This window comes from Nerophis ophidion, linkage group LG14 (genome assembly GCF_033978795.1).
Source record: "Nerophis ophidion isolate RoL-2023_Sa linkage group LG14, RoL_Noph_v1.0, whole genome shotgun sequence".
NCBI lineage: Eukaryota > Metazoa > Chordata > Actinopteri > Syngnathiformes > Syngnathidae > Nerophis > Nerophis ophidion.
Window position 1 is genome coordinate 2,837,170 of NC_084624.1, and position 23,496 is coordinate 2,860,665.

A 23,496-nucleotide genomic window follows, 5' to 3' on the forward strand; every position below is an offset into this window, starting at 1 on the left:
ACCGTAATACCTAGCAATGCACCGCATACTCGTTTTCAAATCACGTCAAACTGAGTTAACTTAAATCATAGTGCGTATATAATTATTGGAATGATAAAATAATTGTATGCAAACACATAACCAGTTTAATGACCATGTTTGGTGTTGTTTAGGATTGAAAACACCGAGGCGTTACCGTAACTGTTTGTACACAGCTCAAAGCAGGAAACGAGCGCGCTGTACTTCCGCTGCAGCAACGAGAAGGAGGACGTCATAAAAGAAAGGAAAATGTGGACGGAAAGGACAAACTAAGGCCAGGACAACAAACATCAGCCTCGCACTTCTGCGATTTTTGGCCGCTTGAAGTTCTTCTTACCGGCCGAACCCGCTGCGGCTAAAAGGGTCGAGTCTAGGTCGTTGTTACGGTGTGTTGCCGTCTGCTTGCTCGGCTAAGCCAGGCTCCATTAGCCCGCTTTTAGCGATGGGCACCAGGGCGAGTCGCCTTCAGGAGGATCCGGTGCCGTCTGTCCTCAGCAAAGACGCCACCAAGCGGGATTCGTACCGGCGGCCCCGCTGCGCCAGGCCCACCAGCCTCATGGTGGACTTCTCGGGGAGCTTCGAGGACACCGAAGTCAACCTGAGCCGCTCGGAGGAAGGCAGCGACTCGGACTTGGCCCAGCATGGCGCTAGCGCCGACGGCAGCCCGGCTGACCACCACAGCATCCCGGCGAGCATGAACCAGGCGTCTCCGGCGGACGATGACAACAGCGAGGGCAAGCCCGAGGAGGATGTCGGCACCAGCCCGGAGGCTGCCGTTAACGCGGAGCACCAGCCCGGGGAGGAAACAGGCCGCACGCCGCACCGCACTTTCTCCGAGCGGCTCCCCGGAAACCGACACAACGGGGGCCGCAGCGTCGGTGCCAGGTCGGCCCGGGTTCGGGGTGCACACCAGCGGCCGGTGTCCGAGGCTTGGATCGGCATGTACCGTGTCAACAACCGCCATGGAAGTAAGTTGGTTCTTCAATCACTCTAAATTATACCATATCCTCTTACTTTCTTCAAAAAAAATCAATGAATTAACTGACCCTATGGATGATTATCAATAAAAATTGATGTTTTGACTGACATTGGAAGTGCCAGATTGTGAAATGACGTTATTTCATTAAAATGAAACCAAAAGCTTTTCATGAACTACACTGATAAGTAGGGTGTGGGAAAACATCGATTCTCCTTTTTAGAAAATCAATTTTTTTATTTCATTATTTGTTTTTATCAATCCAACAAAACAAGACATCAATACCATAACAATGCAATCCAATTCCAAAAGCAAAGCTGAGCCAGCAACACTCAGAACTGCAATAAACAGAGCAATTGAGGAGACACAAACACCACACAGAACAAACCAAAAGTATTGAATATTAACAACAGTAGCAATATTAGTTATAATTTTAGCATAGCAGTGATTAAAAAATCGCTCATTGACATCATCATTAGACATTTATAAAAATAATAAAAAAGAACAATAGTGTCACAGTGGCTTACACTTGCATGGCATCTCATAAGCTGGACAACACACTGTGTCCAATGTTTTCACAAAGATAAAATAAGTCATATTTTTGCTTCCTTTAATAGTTCAAACAAATTTACATTATTGCAATCAGTTGATAAAACATTGTCCTTTACAAATATAAAAGCGTTTTACAAAAATCTACTACTCTGCTTCCATGTCAGCACACTGGAGTAGATCCTGCTGAAATCTATTGAATGAATAGAGAATCCTTTTCAATCGGGAAAAAATAGTTTTTGAATCGGATCATGTTGAATTGAAAAAAAAAAAAAGATTTTGAATCGAATCGTGACCCCAAGAATCGATATTGAATGAAATCGTTTGAGACCCAAAGATTCGCAGCCCTACTGATAAATAAGTGACTGTTGATCACATTATGTCCACCCTCAACTGGGCCAGGGTGGAAGTGAAATTAAATTGAGGAAGTTTCATTCCTCTGAAGATAATCTCTCTTCTGTCATTTAAAAAAAAAATGATTTAAGTCATCAAGGTTTTATTGTTTTAACTGGAAGTGTGACTAATGACATGCAAAAACTCTCCTATCTCGACACAGGCCTGCCAGTTAAAACGCAACCAACTGGTCTTCAGAGCCAGGTGGTGGCGAGCGTAACGCTGGATGGGCCCAAACAAAACCGTCTGGTTGGGGATTCCTAGGCTAGCCCTCCAGCCAATATGGTGGTGGAGAATTGGGTTAAAATTTGATGAGAATGTAGGCCGAGGGAGCTTGTCACCATCTGTGTCGTCCACGGAGGGGCACACGCACTTAAACCTTCAACTCAAACGCCCTGTTTGTGTCCTGGTTTTCAGATATCCGCTGTCCTTTCTGCTCCAAGCCTTTTCCTGGAGGTCGGATTGAGGATCACCTGTTGAGCTGTCTCACATCCCCGCCGCTTCCTTACAACAGTGAGTGTTCACGCTTACAAATCTGATCTCGCCACCGCAGAATCATTGATGTTTTGTTTTGTAGCGGATGTGCTGAGCAAAGACAGCGGTGAGTGTTCCATCTGTTTGGAGGATATGGTGCAGGGCGAGACCATCGCCAGGCTGGCTTGCCTCTGCGTCTACCACAAGAGGTATGAATTACCATGAATTGATTAACGTGGACCCCGACTTAAACTAGATGAAAAATGTATTCGGGTGTTACTATTTAGTGGTCAATTGTACGGTGCAATCTACTAATAACATTTTCATTCAATTAATCAAAGGTAAGAATGTTCAGTAGACTTGTTTGATGACATGCTGTTATATTCGATTCTTGGCAACTTCCACCAATAACACACACACTTTTTTACTAATAGATTTGGCACTACTTGTTCGCCCTGGCTCATAAGCACATTATGATGGGATTGTCTTGAGTCTAGCTGGTTGTAACTTTGCTTCTAAACACACCTCATACACACCTGGTCTGCCAGAGAATAAGAAGTCAAGGAGGAGCGTATTGAGAGTAGGGATGTACAGTACAGGCCAAAAGTTTGGACACACCTTCTCATTCAATGTATTTTCTTGACTATTTAGATTGTAGATTGTCACTGAACGCAACAAAAAATGAATGAACACGTGGGGTTATGTACATAACAAAAAAAGGCTGAAATAACTGAAAACATGTTTTATATTCTAGTTTCTTCAAAATAGCCACCCTCTGTTCTGATTACTGCTTTGCACACTCTTGGCATTCTCTCTGTGAGCTTCAAGAGGTAGTCACCTGAAATGGTTTTCACTTCACAGGTGTGCTTGAAGCTCATTGATTTTTTTGTTGTTGTTAAAATGAAGCTAAAAATGAAATTGTTTCATGGTCCCCTTTATTTTGAAATGTATCAAAGTATTGAAATACATTTTGGTATCAGGACAACCTTTATTGGAATGCATCGGACCATGTCATAAAAAGCAAAAATATACTGATCAGTTGTGAATATATAGAGCACCTCAGTCAAGGTAGAAAGGACTGGATGAAGACAAACTTCACAGAAATTGGTCAAAAAGTAATTTTCTTATGTGGTAACTTCAACTGACCTCTTAAACCAGGGGGAGCTCCACAAACCATGTTAAACCCAGATTCAGATCTAACAAAGGTCTTAACTCATTCTCCTCCTATGCCTCATCAATATGGAATGCAATCCCAACAGGTGTAAAAGTAAGTGCATCTCTAGCCTCCTTTAAAACCGCACTAAAAGAACACCTCCAGGCAACTTCAACCCTAAACTAAAACCCTCCCCCCTCCACATCCCACCTTCCCGGATTGTAAATATTCAAATGTATATACTTATTATTATGCTTTCTGATCCCTGTATGTCCACTACTTGCTGTACATATCCTACAAAGTCACACCTACACTGTTTCAATGTAAATTTCTCACTTGATGCAATTGTTGATGACTGAAGTGATGATATCAACCAAACCTACTCCCCCCCAACATCCCACCCCCCCGATTGTAAATAATAATGTATATACTCTGATGATTAACTTGTGTGATGACTGTATTATGCTGATAGTATATATTCGTACCATGAATTGATTTACAAGGACCCCGACTTAAACAAGTGGAAAAACTTAGCGTTTAGTGGTCAATTGTATGGAATATGTACTGTACTGTGCAACCTACTAATAAAAGTTTCAGTCAATCAAAAACCCTAACAAAAACAAAAGCCCTTTGAAGACTTTACAGAAACATGTTTAGCATGAGTTTTTATCCCAAACAAGACCAAGCAGAATAACAAGTCACTGTGCTACACTTATTGATAATATCTTCACTAATGATTTTGATAATACTACTACAAGTGGTCAATCAAATAACACGACAGATGGATGGACTTTATAAGACAACAGAAAAGATAGCACTGCCAAAATTCCAACATTTGTGTACATATCTTCACAAATAGAATACTTATTATTAGAAATGTCCGATAATATCGGACTGACGATATTATCGGACCATAAATGCTTTAAAATGTAATATCCGAAATAATCGGTTTCAAAAATGAAAATTAATGACATTTCAAAACGCTGCTGTACAGAGTGGTACACGGACGTAGGGGGAAGTACAGAGAAGTACAGAGCAGTTGCGTCTCCCAGTCATGTTTGCCAACCCTCACGATTTTCAGTGCCCCTCCCTAAAATCTCCCGGGGCAACCATTCTCCCGAATTTCTACCAATTTCCACCCAGCCAACAATATTGGGGGTGTGCTTTAAAGGCACTGCCTTTGTGTGCCGGCCCAATCACATAATATCTACGGATTTTCACACAAGTGAATGCAATTCATACTTGGTCAACAGCCATACAGGTCACACTGAGGGTGGCCGTACAAACAACTTTAACACTGTTACAAATATGCGCCACACTGTGAACCCACACCAAAGAAGAATGACAAACACATTTAGGGAGAATATCCGCACCGTAACACAACACAAACATAACAGAACAAATACCCAGACCCCCTTGCAGCACTAGCTCTTCTGGGACGCTACAATATACACCCCCCCGCTATCCTCTACCCCCCAACCCAGCCCACCTCAATCTCCTCATGCTCTCTCAGGGAGAGCATGTCCCAAATTCCAAGCTGCTGTTTTGAGGCATGTTAAAAAAAATAATGCACTTTGTGACTTCAATAATAAATATGGCATTTTTTTCCATAACTTTAATTGATTTATTTTGGAAAACCTTATTACATTGTTTAATGCATCCAGTTTGGCATCACAACAAAATTAGGCATAATAATGTGTTAATTCTACGACTGTATATATCTGTATCGGTTGATATTGGAATCAGTAATTAAGAGTTGGACAATATCGGAACATCGGCTATCGGCAAAAAGCCATTATCGGACATCTCTACTTATTATGCATGTAGAGAAAAGCCTGTCTGTGCATGCCGGACAGCAAAGCTCTGTCTGTCTGTTATTTCACTTCACCTTTTTCTGTGTTGATTGAGCTATGTTACAGCAGCAAATAATTACACTATGTTGAATGAAGAGTTTCCTGAAGCTGTCTCTGATAGATAGATAGATATAATAATGTAAGTGCATCATAAAGCCTACATGAACTCCATGGTGTTCAGGGATAGTCTCCTATTGCGTTTGTACTATTTTTTTTCAGCTATATTTACATTAATCATTAGTAATGTAGCAGCCTAGTTTTGAATGGCAGTGTCGCTGCTATCACATGTTCATAAAAATATAACATTTACATAATATAAATCAACTACAGGCTTCCTAAATGCTGTAATAAATTAAGCATGATGAGTTGAACATATGTCAGCATGTGGCATGATAAGGACATACTTAGTATCTCAGGTAACTAGGACTGTTTTGTTTTTACTTAATGGAAAACATATCGAGATATATATCATATTTCGCCATTCAGCATACGGAGCGGAAAACACAACCAAGAATTTTAGACTTTTTCACCACAGTCTGTAGTCTATTGACCCCCAGGCTATTTGGTAGCAGCGACCAGGTGGAGATGTGATGGCGACAGGTGGAGTTACACCGATACTTACACCCACCCAGCCCCTTCCCCGATCTGTCCGCCGGAGAGACACAACCTAACTAACATATTTTATGGGGAAAAAACTGACTAGTATTGTTTTGCTATTTTTTACTGCAAATGAATATATGTTATCAGCGTCTTTGACTTATAATAATGTGCATCTGCCTTGAGAAAAACATATTGGTCGATCTCGAGTCCAGGTGTACCTAATGTTGTGACCGGGTGAATCTTTATAAAGTTAATGAAGTTTAGTTTTGACTATGTCTCGAAAACAAATAGTGGTGATGACTTCAAGATATGTATATTTCAACTGTATATATTTTCCAAAGATAAAATATGACACTGTGAGAGGGTGTGGTGTGATTTCATTTGCGATGTGGTAACGCCTCGAGAATCAAATATCTTGCAGACTCCCAAAAAAAAAAGGGTATAAAAGGGACTGTGGAGAAAATTTTACACCAAACATATCCAATACATATTTTTTAACCACATTTTAAATGTAGATCAAAATCATCACAAGTCCCTTGTTAGTTACCACATTCCAAGAAGGTTTCCAAAGTAAAACACAATAGAAGTGAACATTAGGTGTCCTCATGTCTTGTCATTGTGTTATTGTATGAACGACAACACTTTTGCATGCCAGTATATAAGATAATCCCACATCTACAACAGGGTAAAATTGTACAATAATGCATCCAAAGTACACACTGCTGGACTGGAAAGGGTTACTTTCAGTTTGAGCGTGCTCGTGTGTCATCTCAGAACAGGAAATGTTCCTCCGGGTAGACAATCCACATATGGCGTATCAGCAATGATTGCATCACATGACCCTGACATTAGCTGGCAGACATGCTTTTTCAACAGATGTCATCGCTTGTTCAGCACCGAACCTTAACAAACAACACATGGGAGGTGTGGTCGTTTTTTTGGCCGTGCATGGGCAGTCTGGACCCACCCAACTGGGGTGGGCCTCTGCGAATTGGAGCAAGGATGTGAACATGAAGGTTGATGATGTCATTCATCTAAATGTTGAACACTAACCTACACACCCTGTGCTGTGGTCTGGATGCAGCTGCATTGACGCCTGGGCCAAAGTGAAGCCCTGCTGTCCCGAGCATCCCTCAGACTGACTTCCGTGTCACATGACTTCCCCACGGTGACCACAAAAGACTCAGGTAGGACCAATGACTCATTCAGACGGATTGTTCCGGTGAACATTTCTCTCATTCTTTCCATTTCCTAAAAGGAAAGCTATTTCAAATCAAACTGTTCCAAAGTCAAACTTTCACCATCATAGTAATAGTAATGATGAATGGCACACACAGGGCTAGACACTTAAGTAAATGTACCGACTCATTTCTAAGCAATTTAACTACGGTACCCAGAAAACCACTAACATTTTAACTGAAGTGGGTAATGTTCAAAGTGTAATGTGAAGAGCAACCTGTATTATTCCTAATGGTAATGTGAAGTGTAAAAGGAAGTTAAACACTGTTAAAGTTTTGTGTGCCTCCACTTACCTCACCTAACCACCTCTCTGTATCCTTTTTTTTAAACGTTGTTAAGATGAGAGATGTCCGATAATATCGGACTGCTGATTAAATGCTTTAGAATTTAATATCGGAAATTATCGGTATCTGTTTCAAAATTATCGGTATCTGTTTCAAAAAGTGAAATTTATGACTTTTTAAAATGCCGCTGTGTACACGGACTTAGGGAGAAATACAGAGCGCCAATAAACCTTAAAGGCACTTCCTTTGCATGTCAGCCCAGTCACATAATATATGCGGCTTTTCACACACACAAGTGAATGCATCACATACTTGGTCAACAGCCATACAGGTCACACTGAGGGTAGGCGTATAAACAACTTTAACAGTGTTACAAATATGCGCCACACTGTGAACCCACACCAAACAAGAATGACAAACACATTTCGGGAGAACATCCGCACCGTAACACAACAGAACAAATACCCAGAACCCCTTGCAGCACTAACTTTTCCGGGACGCTACAATATTCACCCCGCACCCCCAACTTCCTCATGCTTTCTCAGGGAGAACATGTCTCAAATTCCAAGCTGCTGTTTTGAAGCATGTTAAAAAAATAATGCACTTTTTGACTTTAATATTAAAAATGGCAGTGCCATTTTGGACGATTATAAAATCGATTAGTAAACGTCAATAATCGATTTAAGTATTTCAAATAAAGTAATGAAGACAGTTCGAAATTTAAGCTGTCTGTATTTTAGAGCACTTATGTTCCAATTTTGCACACATTTTCGTGAACTTATTAAATGTGGAAATTAATTTAACAGCCTCTTATGACAAATGCATGTTTTTTTTAAGTTGCAAGTGATAAATGCCTATTTAGTGAAACTGCGTCTTTATATAAATTAAAGATGCATCATACAATATTCGATTTTTAATCGAATCGTAGCTCCTGAATCGTAATCGAATCGTGAGGTGCCCAAATATTACTACCTCTAATAACAACATTGGGGTCATCGATAAATTGCTTTGTTTGTGTTTCTTTTCTTCGGCTCAGGCTTTCAAACTGGATTCGAGAGGTCTTTTAAGGTGCGAAAGCGAGAAAAGCGCTGCCTCTATAGCCGACACTCCTGTTTTTTCTGTGTGTAGAGTTTTAGTTCTTGTCCTGTGCTCATATTTTAATGGCTTTTTTCTCTTTTTTTTTGTATTTTCCTGGAGCAGTTTCATGTCTTCCTTTACGCGATATTTCCCGCATCTGCTTTGTTTTAGCAATCAAGAACATTTTAGTTGTTTTTATCCTTCTTTGTGGGGACATTGTTGATTGTCATGTCATGTTCGGCTGTATTTTGTGGACGCCGTCTTTGCTCCACTGTAAGTCTTTGCTGTTGTCCAGCATTCTGTTTTTATTTACTTTGCAACCAGTTCAGTTTTAGTTTCGTTCTGCATAGCCTTCCCTAAGCTTCAATTACTTTTCTTAGGGGCACTCACCTTTTTGTTTCTTTTTGGTTAAACCATTAGATACCTTTTTATCTGCATGCTGCCTCCCACTGTTTCCGACATCTACAAAGCAATTAGCCACCTGCTGCCACCTACTGATTTGGAAGAGTATTACACGGTTACTCTGCCAAGCTCCAGACAGCACCGACACTCAACAAAAACACATCATTTGCAGACAATAATTACTTGTTTGCAAAAAATGTTTTTAACCCAAATAGGTGAAATAAGCTCATATCTCACGGCACAGTGGTTGAAAAACACTGCCGTAATGTATGTGATAACCCGGTTTAAACATCACAAAATGCCACAAACTCAGTCAGCCGTTTTGAATACCTTTGGCTATTTTCAGAAGTTGACATCACTGGAGTAACACTTCTGCACTCAGTTGACTCTGACCATGTTATCAAATCAGTCATACTGGAAATACACCAAAACATGGAAAGAGATGTGGTCTTAATCATTCACAATTCTTATGTAAGACAAGAACACATATGCTTGGCTTTTTCTATGCATTAAAAATCGTAACTAAATAGCCAACAATTGATTCAACAGACTGAAGGTCCTCTGCTGCGATCATTATACTCCCTCTCAAAACATCCAAACACTGTTAATAATAATCCATTTACATGTCATGACCTGAAATTTAACCAAATATGAGTGATATTGTTTTTATAAGCACCAATGCGATGGACTATTGATAGCAGAGAGCTAATGCTAGCTGCTATTTTTGCCACACTGAGCCGACCTATATTGTAGTGTCCCGGAAGAGTTAGTGCTGTAAGGGGTTCTGGTTATTTGTTCTGTTGTGTTTATGTTGTGTTACGGTGTGGTTGTTCTCCCAAAATGTGTTTGTCATTCTGGTTAGGTGTGGGTTCACAGTGTGGCGCATATTTGTGAAAGTGTTAAAGTTTTTGATACGCCCACCCTCAGTGTGACCTGAATGGCTGTTGACCAAGTATGCCTTGCATTCACTTGTGTGTGTGTGTGAAAAGCCGCAGAAATTATGTGATTGGGCCGGCACGCAAAGGAAGTGCCTTTAAGGTTTACTGGCGCTCTCTACCTCTCCCTACATCCGTGTAAACAGCGGCGTTTTAAAAAGTCATACATTTTACTTTTCGAAACCGCTACGGATCATTTTGAAACAGATACTGATAATTTCCGATATTGCATTTATCGGCCATCTCTACTTAAAAACCTTGAAAATGCACCATCATCTGAGCTTATGTCCTCTCTTCTTTGTCCCCCTCACAGGAGACCACATCTTCTCTCTCTCTCTCTACAGAGATATATGAATATATATATGTGAATATATAAAATATGTCAGCAAACCAATAAAGTCAACACAAGACCCTCAAAGGAAGCGGCGTTGACCCGGCCCGGACCATTTCAAGAGAAACAAAAAAAACGTCTGCTCCTGGCGTGCCTCGACATAATCCTCTCTCTGGAATGACAAACTTTTTTCGAGGAGAGAAGGTCGTCTCAGCTACGAGTCTGAGGTGTCTCATCCGGTATTTTAGGGGGAAGAAATACGGAAGTTGTCTCTCGTCACACGCAATGTTTCTTTTCCAGGTTGGCCAGCGAGAGGGAAACAGTCTAGCATGATGGGAGAGGGGGGGGCGTGGTCACCGGGTGTTTAGTGTTAACATTTCAGCACATTTAGTCTGGGAGGTGATTGTGCTGCTGGCTTGTTTAGCTCCATTGGCGCTGGTGTTTGCACCCATTTGAGCACTTTTTGTCCCTCGGGGGGTTTTTTCTTTATTTTATTTTTTTGCTTGCTTCATGTCTGAGCTGTGATGATGATGATGATGAGTGTTTACTGTGAATTAGGTCAGTTTAAAAAGACAACATTCTGTTACATGTAGCGTCGGGACGCACAACGCCGCTTCACGTTCCCCTTCTGCTTTGATGTGCTTTAGGTCACGTGACCCGACATCACCCCAACCTGGCCACTTTCCTTAAAGTTCCTTTTTGGGCGCAACAAGGACATTGTTTCCCTTATCTTTTTTTAAATTTAAGATATTTTATCATCATAATGGCATAACCGGTGAATGTTTTTGTAGTGTTTTTTTTTTCTTTTTTTTGAGGGGTCTGGACCCAGCTGGCAACTGTTTCAGGAGAAATGCGGTCAAGAATGATTGCTTTAAAGCTGACTTTGTTCCCCTCCCCCTCTTTAATTGAATGGTTTGATCTCTTGGCTGCTGCTCTGCAGTCCGAGGTGCTACGACTCTTGATGTCCCGCCACCAGGGGCAGTCATGTGCATGGTTAATTTTTACGGGAGGCGGAAGAAGAAGAAAAAAATGCCAAAACGTCATCTGTGAGTGAGTGCAGAGGCTTGTGTCAATGTTACATTCTCGTGGTGATAATTTAATGATGTTGCGTACTCTTGGTGGGAAAGGGGGGGTTGTTTGTGTGTTTTTGATAAAAGTGGGCGGGGTTGTCAAGTTTAAAAAGTCAAGGACAATCTCAGCCTGCTCATTTAATCTCCTTTAAAGTTGTGTGGTGCAATACCTCAGATTTGTATCAACGATTACTAAAGTCAAAGCTGTGTGTGTGAGAAATCTGCTCCAAACAAGGATGGAATTTTGTATGAAAAGACCCCTCCAAATCTTCAAAGGTTGTGACCCCTACATCCCAACATATGGACAATCTGCCTTTAACTCTGCTCTAAAAAAAAAAAAAAAGAAAAACCCACATGGAATTTTATTTATTGAATTGTAAATATGTAATGCAGTTAAAAGAATGGCTTGTTTTTGTCTGTTCGATATGCTCTTTCTAAGCTCCGATCTTTTGTACGTCTCAGAAATTGTTTTTATATGTATTTTTTACAATAAATATGTGTGAATAAATTCCCTTTTTGTATGTCATTTGACATCTGCTTACAGTGTGTGTGGAAAGTATTGACAACGCTTCATTTTTTCCACATTTATTCCAAAATGGAAAAAAATATATTTTTTTACCTCAAAATTCTACACAAAATACCCCATAAGGACAAGGTGAAAACTTTTTTTTTTTTTTTAGAAATGTTTACAAATTTATTAACAATAAAAAAAACTGAGCTCAGGGGCATCCTGATTTAGCTGATCCTCCTTCAGGTGTTCCTGCAGTTTAATTTTAGTCCACCTGTGGTAAATTCAGTTGGTCGGACATTATTTGCAACGTTCATATTGTTACTCAGCCAGCGTTGGTGGGTCTGATGGACCCCTTGCATTTTGTGGATTTGAATGCCTCACAAACACTTTTATGTTAATATATCTGTTTAGTATTTTAGGAGGGCTAGCTATTTCTGATGGATTGCAAAACTTTAAGGAGGTTGTCAGGGAAGTAAACTAGGTAGGAATGGTTCACAGAGTAATATTCAATATTTTATTGTTTATGCTTCATATTGTAGTGACGGCGGATCTGGCACGCACATATGAGTGGCAGGCATTCTTTTTTAATCACTGATGATCGAAGACGAGCACCCATGTTCCCGACGTCCGTGGTCCCCCACTAATCGTGTGTCATTTTAGTTACAATATATTTTTGACACCATGGTGTTTAAAGTGTTTGCCTGCCAACACAAAAACAGCCACATTCATCTGTTCCATCTTTTGTTTTTCCACCATCATTCTAGTTCTACTCAGTCAAGGTCATGTATTTGTTGTGCACTCTTAAAGGCACACTGTGTATTATGGTAAATTATTATCTTGCCAGCAATGAGTGAATTTGAACGAGGAACTAATCTGTTTAAATTCAAAAAGGTTTATGAATGTTAGATTTTTAAGTAAAGAAAACGTGACATACTGTATTTGTATTTTGCGCCAACTGTTGCAAGTTGTCTGACATACTGTAATAGCTCAATGCTTTACAGTATTGTTTGTCAGCAATTGTCCTACAAGAAGATTCACTCGTGGCAGCACGGTGGAGGAGGGGTTAGTGCGTCTGCCTCACAATACAAAGGTCCTGAGTAGTCCTGAGTGCAATCCCGGGATTGGGATCTTTCTGTGTGGAGTTTGCATGTTCTCCCCGTGACTGCGTGGGCTTCCTCCCACCTCCAAAGACATGCACCTGGGGATAGGCTCCTCCCACCTCCAAAGACATGCCTCTGGGGATAGGCCCCTCCCACCTCCAAAGACATGCCTCTGGGGATAGGCCCCTCCCACCTCCAAAGACATGCACCTGGGGATAGGTTGATTGGCAACACTAAATGGTCCCTAGTGTGTGAATGTTGTCTATCTGTGTTGGCCCTGTGATGAGGTGGCGACTTGTCCAGGGTGTACACCTGTCTACCGCCCGAATGCAGCTGAGGGGGCTTAAGCAACCCCCGCAACGCCATAAAGGACAAGCGGTAGAAAATGGATGGAAGATTCCCTCCAGACTGGGTGGTTGTAACTGGTTTACTAGCATAGAATGATACTTTATGCCCCATATGGAGCTCATACCAAACATCTGTTCATAATGAGTAATTTTCTTAAACTACATGATATAATCCAATATAGTAGCTTGCAAGGTATGTTTATGGCCTCACCTGCAAATATACAGTCGGTTTTCACTCAGAGATGGTCCACATGAACTCAGGGGTGTCCTGAAATTCAAACATAACAGTCAATTCCACATTGAACACTCATAGCGGGGGTGAAACTGTGGGACAATGTGAGCGGAGAAATTCTAGTCTTCTAGCCTAAGAGTGTTCAACCTTGCGGTAAAAACTGTGTTGTTTGGACGATCTCAACTGTGGGACACAGGTGCAAAAGAACTCACTGTGGGATAGGGGACATAACACACCAGACAAGGCTTCAAAAGACAAAAGATACCCAGGCTAGATGGAGCTATTCTCATGGCAACGTGTTATTCTTGTTCTGAAATTGTCACGTATCCATCAAATCTGCTGTTGAAACTTGGACTATACGACCAACATATAAGTTGATTGTAAATGAGGGGCAGGACATGGCTAAGCATTCTTGCTTTTCCCCCCGCATCCCTTTTCGGTGGATGCCGTTGCTGTCCTGATCTGTGGCCCTGGATAATATTTTTGTTATGTTGTTATTGTTGTAGTCCCTTAGTTCCTGTTCTGTGCACCCTTGGGTTTGTTTTGGTTTCTATGGGGATTAATTTGGTTCACCTGCCTCTGGTTAGTGGTGGGCATGCTCACCTGCAGTCGACCACTAATCAGAGAGCTATTTATTCACCTCTCTCGCCACACTCGTATGCAACAGTCACGTAAGTTCATGTCTTGTTTGGAATTTATGCTAAGTGTTTGCTACATGCAACCTGTCAACGTAAGTTCCTTGTCCATAGTCCATGCTAAGTGTTAGCTTTAGCTCCGCCATCCTAGTCACTGCCGTTGTGTCCTTGGGCAAGACACTTTACCCACTTGCTCCCAGTGCTACCCATACTGGTTTGAATGTAACTTAGATATTGGGTTTCACAATGTAAAGGGCTTTGAGTCACTAGAGAAAAAGGGCTATATAAATATAATTCACTTCACGCCAAGTGCGATCAGCATGTTGTGCCTTCGCCTTGTGCTCTGTTTTTTTTGTACTACTTTTGAGTTTTGAGAATTAAATCATGTTTTCACCTGCACACCTTGTCCAGAGTAGTCCTGCATTCCTGGGAGAAGGATCCAGCAGTAAGCGGCGAAAACCTTGTCTTGGCAGTTGCATGTCTGTCAAATTACAAAGAGCGATGAAGTGTTGCTATATATGTCTGCCGGAATAAATAAATACATTCATTCATAGTAGCTACAGCTGCTCCTGGGGTAGACTGTTTTATGGATTCCACCCCTGCAGAATTAGGTGCACAGAACAGAATCCGATTGAACATCACTGGTCAGAGAAGTTACAATTGGATCACATGTCATTCACTGAAAAAAATTTGGAGTGCCATTTACTTAAAAAAAAGCTAGGTAACAATTTCCACACAGAAATTCTTTGTAACTTTTACTCAGGAAATAGTCAAGTAAAGTTTACTTGCCAGCAATAATTAGTTTTTAGTAAAAAGAAACTCAAGTAAACATTACTAGAGATTTTCTTTCTTAGAGACAAAATTTACTCACTCTGATAGAAAATTTTACTTAAAACTACCTTTGTATCTACATACAAAACCCTTAAAAAAATGCTTGATTTTCAGGATAATTTGACTAGTTTTTCTTTACTTTATTCGGAGCAATATTTAAGTAATATTTACATAATATTTAAGCTCCCACCTACACCACTATTGTAATATGAATGTGTTGTATTTTTAACATGGCCTACTGTTAATTAAATCAAATTATCTTAACACATCTTCTACAAATATGAAATAACACTATCAAACAAGAGCACTTTTATTACATTTACCAGCAGCATTACCAGACAAAACATAAAACTGTGATTTTTTGTTTTAGAACATTCACAATAATGCGAACAATTACAGGTAAAAGACCCGATAAAATGTCCTTAATTATAACTTTTAAGCACAACAGGAAAATCTTTCAAGAAGCTACATTGACAAGCATCATGTACTGCTTCCACACACCAAAGAACAGCATATGTACACTGTGGAAACACTCACAGTAGAAGTTTATTTCGCAAAGACCGTACCTTGGGCGACATTTTCAAAACATCCAGCTCTAGAAACAGCTTCTGAAACACTTCAAATGTATATTTCAGTTTCAGTGGGTAACTCAAGTTCATGGCGTAGATTAAGCCCATGAGCAGAAGGCAAGCCTTTGCCACGGTTTTGCAGTCATCCAGAACCTCTTTTCCTCCGACGATGACTGACACATGGGCAGGATTGTGGCCTTCCTGTGCTGCATTTCCACTGATGACGACGATCTTGAGGACATGATGAACTGAGGCACTTACATCCTGTGAATAACACCTGATTCTGTGCTCAGGAGTCAATATTATACACAGCCAGTTCATATAACCTACACATACAGACACCACGGCATTGGTTAAGTGCTGGGGAAGTATTTAGGTAACTATTGATTTTATTTTATTCAATCTTTGTCTGGGTTAACCCAGGTTTGCACTTTCATTTGTCAGTGTACACTTCAGTCACTGAGGCAACCATCATTTTTTTCAACAAGATTGTCTAAAAAATCCAGAAGGTTGTTTGAAATACCATTTTCATACTTTCAAAACATTTGCTTTTCAAATATTTCAGATTCAGAACCAGTTGAAAAATTGGGACACATAGCAATTAATTGCCAATTTAGGTTAATGGCCTAATATTTGTTAATCTGATTACAAATGTTTTTCCTCATATATAGTGGCACATGTGACTTCTATGGAAATACATTATTATACAAAGGACAAAGGTTATAGTATTAGGTTGGAGATGAGACACATTTACTATGGTGAGAATAATCATCAGAAAATCCCAAATTTTCAAAATGTACCTGGCAGTCTTCGATTAGCTCCTCTCCCGACTCTCCAAGGAACTCCATTAGGCAACGTATGATGAGATCTCTTCTGCCTTCAACATATAGCTATAAAACAGAGAAGCAAATTTATTGCAAAGAACATGTATAGGCAAACAGATACACTAAATTCACTATGCCATGTAAAAAGGCAACGTAATTGAATTGGCGTAGCGCAGTGGTAGAGTGGTTGTGCGCAACCCGAGTGTCCCTGGTTCAATCCCTACCTAGTACCAACTTCGTCACGTCTGTTGTGTGCTGAGCAAGACACTTCATCCTTGCTCCTGATGGGTGCTGTTAGCGCCTTGCATGGCAGCTCCCTAAATCAGTGTGTGAATGGGTAAATGTGGAAGTAGTGTCAAAGCGCTTTGAGTACCTTGAAGGTAGAAAAGCGCTATACAAGTACAACCCATTTATTTATAATTTATATTAATTTATTTATTTAATTTGAGAGAGGAAGAGAGAGAGAGAGATAGACAGAGAGAAAGCGAGAGATATAGAGAGGTAGAGAGAGCGCTAGAGATAGAAATAGATAGAAAGAGAGAGAGAGAGAGAGATGATAATAGCTAGCTCAGTGTGTATGAGCCCAACACAAGATGACTGACACAAATTACATTAATGTCCCTGTAACTTTACCTGGCCAAGTGAATCCAGCATCGGGCTGATTTTTGTGCCTCCCAGGAGTTTGGGAGTGTGTGTGTCCAGTTTTGACAAAAAGGTTTGCTCCAGATGAAGTGTTGTTATCCTACTGAACTCTTCTTTGATCTGAAACAGAAGATAAAAACACAACTTGATCAAGACACGCACCTTGCTAGAACAATTAATATTGTAGTCTCCCCAGTATAATAAGGGCATTAAATGTTTTGAACGAACAAGGGCAATCAGTGTGAAGACAAGGGACTGACTGACTGCGGCCACCATTTCCATGTTTTAGCCTATAGTGTTTTAACAATCCTATTCACTTGTCTGATTCAAAACTACACATCTTCACCTCCATCTCATGTTGAGGCACCTGTAACTAAATCATATTGGTGTCATTAAAAAATTCAATTTAAACCTTCAACAGCACTAATTTGATTTTACCTTGCGTAAGCTGTTGAGACCAAATTCCTGAGTCAACGTCCTTCAATATTCTGTGAAATATATTGAGAAATTATATTATGACATATCAATAAAATACTATGTGTTGCAATATGAGAAATTAAAGCAAATGTTTATTTGAAGAACACTGACGACACAGAAAGTTCCCCTAAAATATTTTTGACATTAAAATGACCACGGATGGTGTATAGTAAATTTACCTTGCTCCAAAATTACAAATCCCACCAGACAGGTTTAAGTTACAATTGATATATTTTTAGGTCCTGAAGAGGGTGTGCTTGTTGCTGCAATTTTGCAATTCGGTTTCAAACTTGCCATTTTTTCTCATTGGAATACTTGTTTAAAAAAATACTTGTTATTGAAAAAAATAAATCACGCTCCCCCACAATAACCACAAAACTGAAACCAATAGCACACTTTCTAAATTTAAAACATAAGTCTACTAGGGCTGGACCTGAATATCCCATCTTTGTGGTGGTATAAGCGGTTCGGGAGGCGGGAAGAGGACACCGCTGCTGGACTACCACCAAAAAAATGTAATAAATAAACAGCAGGAGATATCCATGCTAATGCTGTCGGACTCCGGAGCAAAGAAATAGCCAGAAGTGGGTAGTAACGCGCTACATTTACTCCGTTACATCTACTTGAGTAACTTTTGGGATAAATTGTACTTCTAAGAGTAGTTTTTATGCAACATACTTTTACTTGAGTATATTTATAGAGAAGAAACGCTACTTTTACTCCACTCCATTTATCTACAATCAGCTCGCTACTTTTTTTTAATCGATCTGTTAATGCACGCTTTGTTTGTTTTGTTTTTGTTAGACATGCATTCAAAGTAGGATCTACGCATGCCTGCGTTTCACCAATCAAATGCAGTCATTGGTGACGTTGGACCAATCAAACAAAACCAGGCGGTCACGTGACCGTCACACGTCGAATCCAACCTAAAAAAAGTTGAAAAACTTATTGGGGTGTTACCATTTAGTGGTCAATTTTGCGGAATATGTACTGTACTGTGCAATCTACTAATAAAAGTTTCAATCAATTAATCAAAAGTGTAAAGGAAAAAAGACACTTTTTATTTCAATCGTACTTCCCGTCAAAAGCCTAAAGACTGAGCGCACAGTTCCTGTCTTCACAATAAAAGCGCCGCTCCATCGCGCCTGCGCTAACAAAATAAGAGTCTCCGAAAGCCAGCGCAAACAAGCTAGCAAGCTACGGACTTTGCCGCCAATGTATTTCTTGTAAAGTGTATAAAAACGAATATGGAAGCTGGACAAATAAGATAGAGCGATTCAGTCTTTGAAAAACAAACAAACCTGAAAACACTTAAAAACATCAAATCAGCTGCAAAAAATTGCACTACAAGAACATTTGATTAACCTTCACGTGATGAAGGTCACCAGATTGGCACGTGTCAGCAAGCAGGATGTCTGAATTATTTATCTGTAGAAGCAAATGCTGATGGCGAGCAGAGAGTTGTCTTCCTCTCTCGGCGCCAGCAGCAGAAAGAATATCCCAGCATGCCACTGGGCATTGTGAATAATTCATGCTGTGTAATATTTCTACTGTAGTCACCTGTCTGCATGTATCAATGATTATTGCCTCTTTTCTTTTTGTCTACAACATACTGTATCTTAACTCTAAAGCTAATCCTACAACATATCCTAACTCTAAACCTATGACTAAACCTAATCCTACAACATGTCCGAACTTTAAACCTTGGACGTACCCTCTGACAGATCTTACACACACTGAAGAAGACACTTTCGAAACCGGTCTGTGTTTGTATTAAAATGAATAGAAGGACACAAGTGTTGGTGGCCTTGCTTTTTCTTTAAGATCTTAACTCTAAATCTATGACTAACTCTAAACCACAACATATCCTAATTCTACTGTACGTCTACAATCCCAAATCTACAACAAACTCACCCTAACTCCACAAGCTTGAACCGCTAAAAGAAACATTACATCCCCAATAGGAACACTGACCCTAAACAAATCCTAAACCTCATTACATATAACTAACCCTATTCCAGTCTCTAACCTAACAAACCCATTAGTACAAAACCTAACATTGCCACAAACACTACAACAAAACCTAACCTTAAAACAAATCCTAATGAAACCCCAAACCCTGCAACAAATCCTAAACCTATCCTACAACCAACATTATAATCCAACCCCTGACCTTGATCTTACAACAAACTCTTACCTTTGATCCCAGAACAACCCCTAAACCAATCAATCAATCAATCAATGTTTACTTATATAGCCCTAAATCACTAGTGTCTCAAAGGGCTGCACAAACCACAACACAAACCACTACCACATCCTCGGTAGGCCCACATAAGGGCAAGGAAAACTCACACCCAGTGGGACGTCGGTGACAATGATGACTATGAGAAACCTTGGAGAGGACGAAAGCAATGGATGTCGAGCGGGTCTAACATGATACTGTGAAAGTTCAATCCATAATGGATCCAACACAGCCGCGAGAGTCCAGTCCAAAGCGGATCCAACACAGCAGCGAGAGTCCCGTTCACAGCGGTGCCAGCAGGAAACCATCCCAAGCGGAGGCGGATCAGCAGCGCAGAGATGTCCCCAGCCGATACACAGGCAAGCAGTACATGGCCACCGGATCGGACCGGACCCCCTCCACAAGGGAGAGTGGGACATAGGAGAAAAAGAAAAGAAGCGGCAGATCAACTGGTCTAAAAAGGGAGTCTATTTAAAGGCTAGAGTATACAAATGAGTTTTAAGGTGAGACTTAAAGGATTCTACTGAGGTGGCATCTCAAACTTTTACCGGGAGGGCATTCCAGAGTACTGGAGCCCGAACGGAAAACGCTCTATAGCCCGCAGACTTTTTTTGGGCTTTGGGAATCACTAATAAGCCGGAGTTCTTTGAAGGCAGATTTCTTGCCGGGACATATGGTACAATACAATCGGCAAGATAGGATGGAGCTAGACCGTGTAGTATTTTATACGTAAGTAGTAAAACCTTAAAGTCACATCTTAAGTGCACAGGAAGCCAGTGCTGGTGAGCCAGTATAGGCCAAATACCCTTCTTCTTCTTCTTTCGTGTAACATCAGATGTCAAACTCGGTGTCGGGTAGTCATACCTGCATCTCTGGTCCTAGGTGGAAGAGGCTGGCTTCTGAGGGCGGTCCATGTAAGAGGTAGGTCTTGATTATATGGGCGGCCATCTACTCAGGGTCACTGCACTCGTATGCCGCGCTGCTCATCAAGCCCCACGTCTTCATTGATGACCCAAAGCGACTGACCCCAGTCCATAGACAGTTTATCGTGGCCCATTGATGGCGTGGTAGGTCGTCTCCTCCGATGGCGCCATCTCCTGGGTCCCAAATGTAGTGGTGGACTCCAACTCCCACTTCTGCTTCCAAGCTGCTGCCAACCATGCATCTCTGGAGATGTCCTCAGAGTTGGAGTTGAGCAACCATACCCCAACACCTAACCTTAAAACAAACCCTAATCATAAGTGCAACCTTACAACAACACAAACCCTAACTTTAATACTAAACCTCCCATAAACCCTCATTTTAACTCTACCACAACCCTAAACTTGAACCTACGAACGCTACATCCAACCTTATCAGGAACATAAGTAACACACAATAACTCCTTAGCCTCACAATAATGCAAAAGGATTTGACTTCCCAGTTGACAAAATATTTTCTATTGACATTGTGTGTATGTCACCCTCTTATTAAATGGCCACGGATGAAGTGCTGGCTGTCCAAAGTCAGGACCCGGGTGGACCGCTCGCCTGTGCATCGGTTGGGGACATCTCTGCGCTGCTTACCTGTCTCCGCTCGGGGTGGTCTCCTGCTGGCCCCACTATGGACTGGACTCTCACTATTATGTTAGATCCACTATGGACTGGACTCTCACTATTATGTTAGATCCACTATGGACTGGACTCTCACTATTATGTTAGATCCACTATGGACTGGACTCTCACTATTATGTTAGATCCACTATGGACTGGACTCTCACTATTATGTTGGATCCACTATGGACTGGACTCTCACTATTATGTTGGATCCACTATGGACTGGACTCTCACTATTATGTTAGATCCACTATGGACTGGACTCTCACTATTATGTTAGATCCACTATGGACTGGACTCTCACTATTATGTTGGATCCACTATGGACTGGACTCTCACTATTATGTTGGATCCACTATGGACTGGACTCTCACTATTATGTTAGATCCACTATGGACTGGACTCTCACTATTATGTTAGATCCACTATGGACTGGACTCTTACTATTATGTCAGATCCACTATGGACTGGACTCTCACTATTATGTTAGATCCACTATGGACTGGACTCTCACTATTATGTTAGATCCACTATGGACTGGACTCTCACTATTATGTTAGATCCACTATGGACTGGACTCTCACTATTATGTTGGATCCACTATGGACTGGACTCTCACTATTATGTTAGATCCACTATGGACTGGACTCTCACTATTATGTTGGATCCAGTGTGGACTGGACTCTCACTATTATGTTAGATCCACTATGGACTGGACTCTCACTATTATGTTAGATCCACTATGGACTGGACTCTCACTATTATGTTGGATCCACTATGGACTGGACTCTCACTATTATGTTGGATCCACTATGGACTGGACTCTCACTATTATGTTGGATCCACTATGGACTGGACTCTCACTATTATGTTAGATCCACTATGGACTGGACTCTCACTATTATGTTAGATCCACTATGGACTGGACTCTCACTATTATGTTGGATCCACTATGGACTGGACTCTCACTATTATGTTAGATCCACTATGGACTGGACTTTCACAATAATATGTTAGATCCACTATGGACTGGACTCTCACTATTATGTTAGATCCACTATGGACTGGACTCTTACTATTATGTCAGATCCACTATGGACTGGACTCTCACTATTATGTCGGATCCACTATGGACTGGACTCTCACTATTATGTTGGATCCACTATGGACTGGACTCTCACTATTATGTTAGATCCACTATGGACTGGACTCTCACTATTATGTTAGATCCACTATGGACTGGACTCTCACTATTATGTTAGATCCACTATGGACTGGACTCTCACTATTATGTTAGATCCACTATGGACTGGACTCTCACTATTATGTTAGATCCACTATGGACTGGACTCTCACTATTATGTTAGATCCACTATGGACTGGACTCTCACTATTATGTTAGATCCACTATGGACTGGACTCTCACTATTATGTTAGATCCACTATGGACTGGACTCTCACTATGATGTTAGATCCACTATGGACTGGACTCTCACTATTATGTTGGATCCACTATGGACTGGACTCTCACTATTATGTTGGATCCACTATGGACTGGACTCTCACTATTATGTTAGATCCACTATGGACTGGACTCTCACTATTATGTTAGATCCACTATGGACTGGACTCTCACTATTATGTTAGATCCACTATGGACTAGACTCTCACTATTATGTTAGATCCACTATGGACTGGACTCTCACTATTATGTTAGATCCACTATGGACTGGACTCTCACTATTATGTTAGATCCACTATGGACTGGACTCTCACTATTATGTTAGATCCACTATGGACTGGACTCTCACTATTATGTTGGATCCACTATGGACTGGACTCTCACTATTATGTTGGATCCACTATGGACTGGACTCTCACTATTATGTTAGATCCACTATGGACTGGACTCTCACTATTATGTTAGATCCACTATGGAATGGACTCTCACTATTATGTTAGATCCACTATGGACTGGACTCTCACTATTATGTTGGATCCACTATGGACTGGACTCTCACTATTATGTTAGATCCACTATGGACTGGACTCTCACTATTATGTTAGATCCACTATGGACTGGACTCTCACTATTATGTTGGATCCACTATGGACTAGACTCTCACTATTATGTTAG

The 23,496-nt window shown here is 40.8% G+C and overlaps 2 protein-coding genes across 3 annotated transcripts in view; one reads left to right on the forward strand and one right to left on the reverse strand.

Moving 5' to 3' along the window:
* Positions 1-197: 197 nt before the first annotated feature.
* On the forward strand, positions 198-11,862 carry zgc:66427 (uncharacterized protein LOC406256 homolog). Its single transcript, XM_061919613.1, has 5 exons — positions 198-986; positions 2,354-2,449; positions 2,514-2,619; positions 7,101-7,203; positions 10,267-11,862. Exons 1-4 carry the CDS (start codon positions 461-463, stop codon positions 7,156-7,158), a joined length of 786 nt encoding a protein of 261 aa, XP_061775597.1. The 5' UTR covers positions 198-460; the 3' UTR covers positions 7,159-7,203; positions 10,267-11,862.
* LOC133567960 (microtubule cross-linking factor 1) overlaps positions 6,520-23,496 on the reverse strand; it is a 128,297-nt gene continuing 111,320 nt past the window's right edge. Inside the window, exons 16-20 of one of the 2 annotated variants that reach the window (XR_009809513.1) lie at positions 17,037-17,165; positions 16,380-16,469; positions 14,582-14,660; positions 13,524-13,580; positions 6,520-7,267 (exon numbers count right to left, since the gene is read on the reverse strand). The gene's annotated coding sequence lies outside the window, so the exon portion shown is untranslated. Of the gene's footprint in view, positions 7,268-13,523; positions 13,581-14,573; positions 14,661-16,379; positions 16,470-17,036; positions 17,166-23,496 lie in introns of both variants that reach the window. The other variant, XR_009809512.1, reaches the window with a different exon arrangement.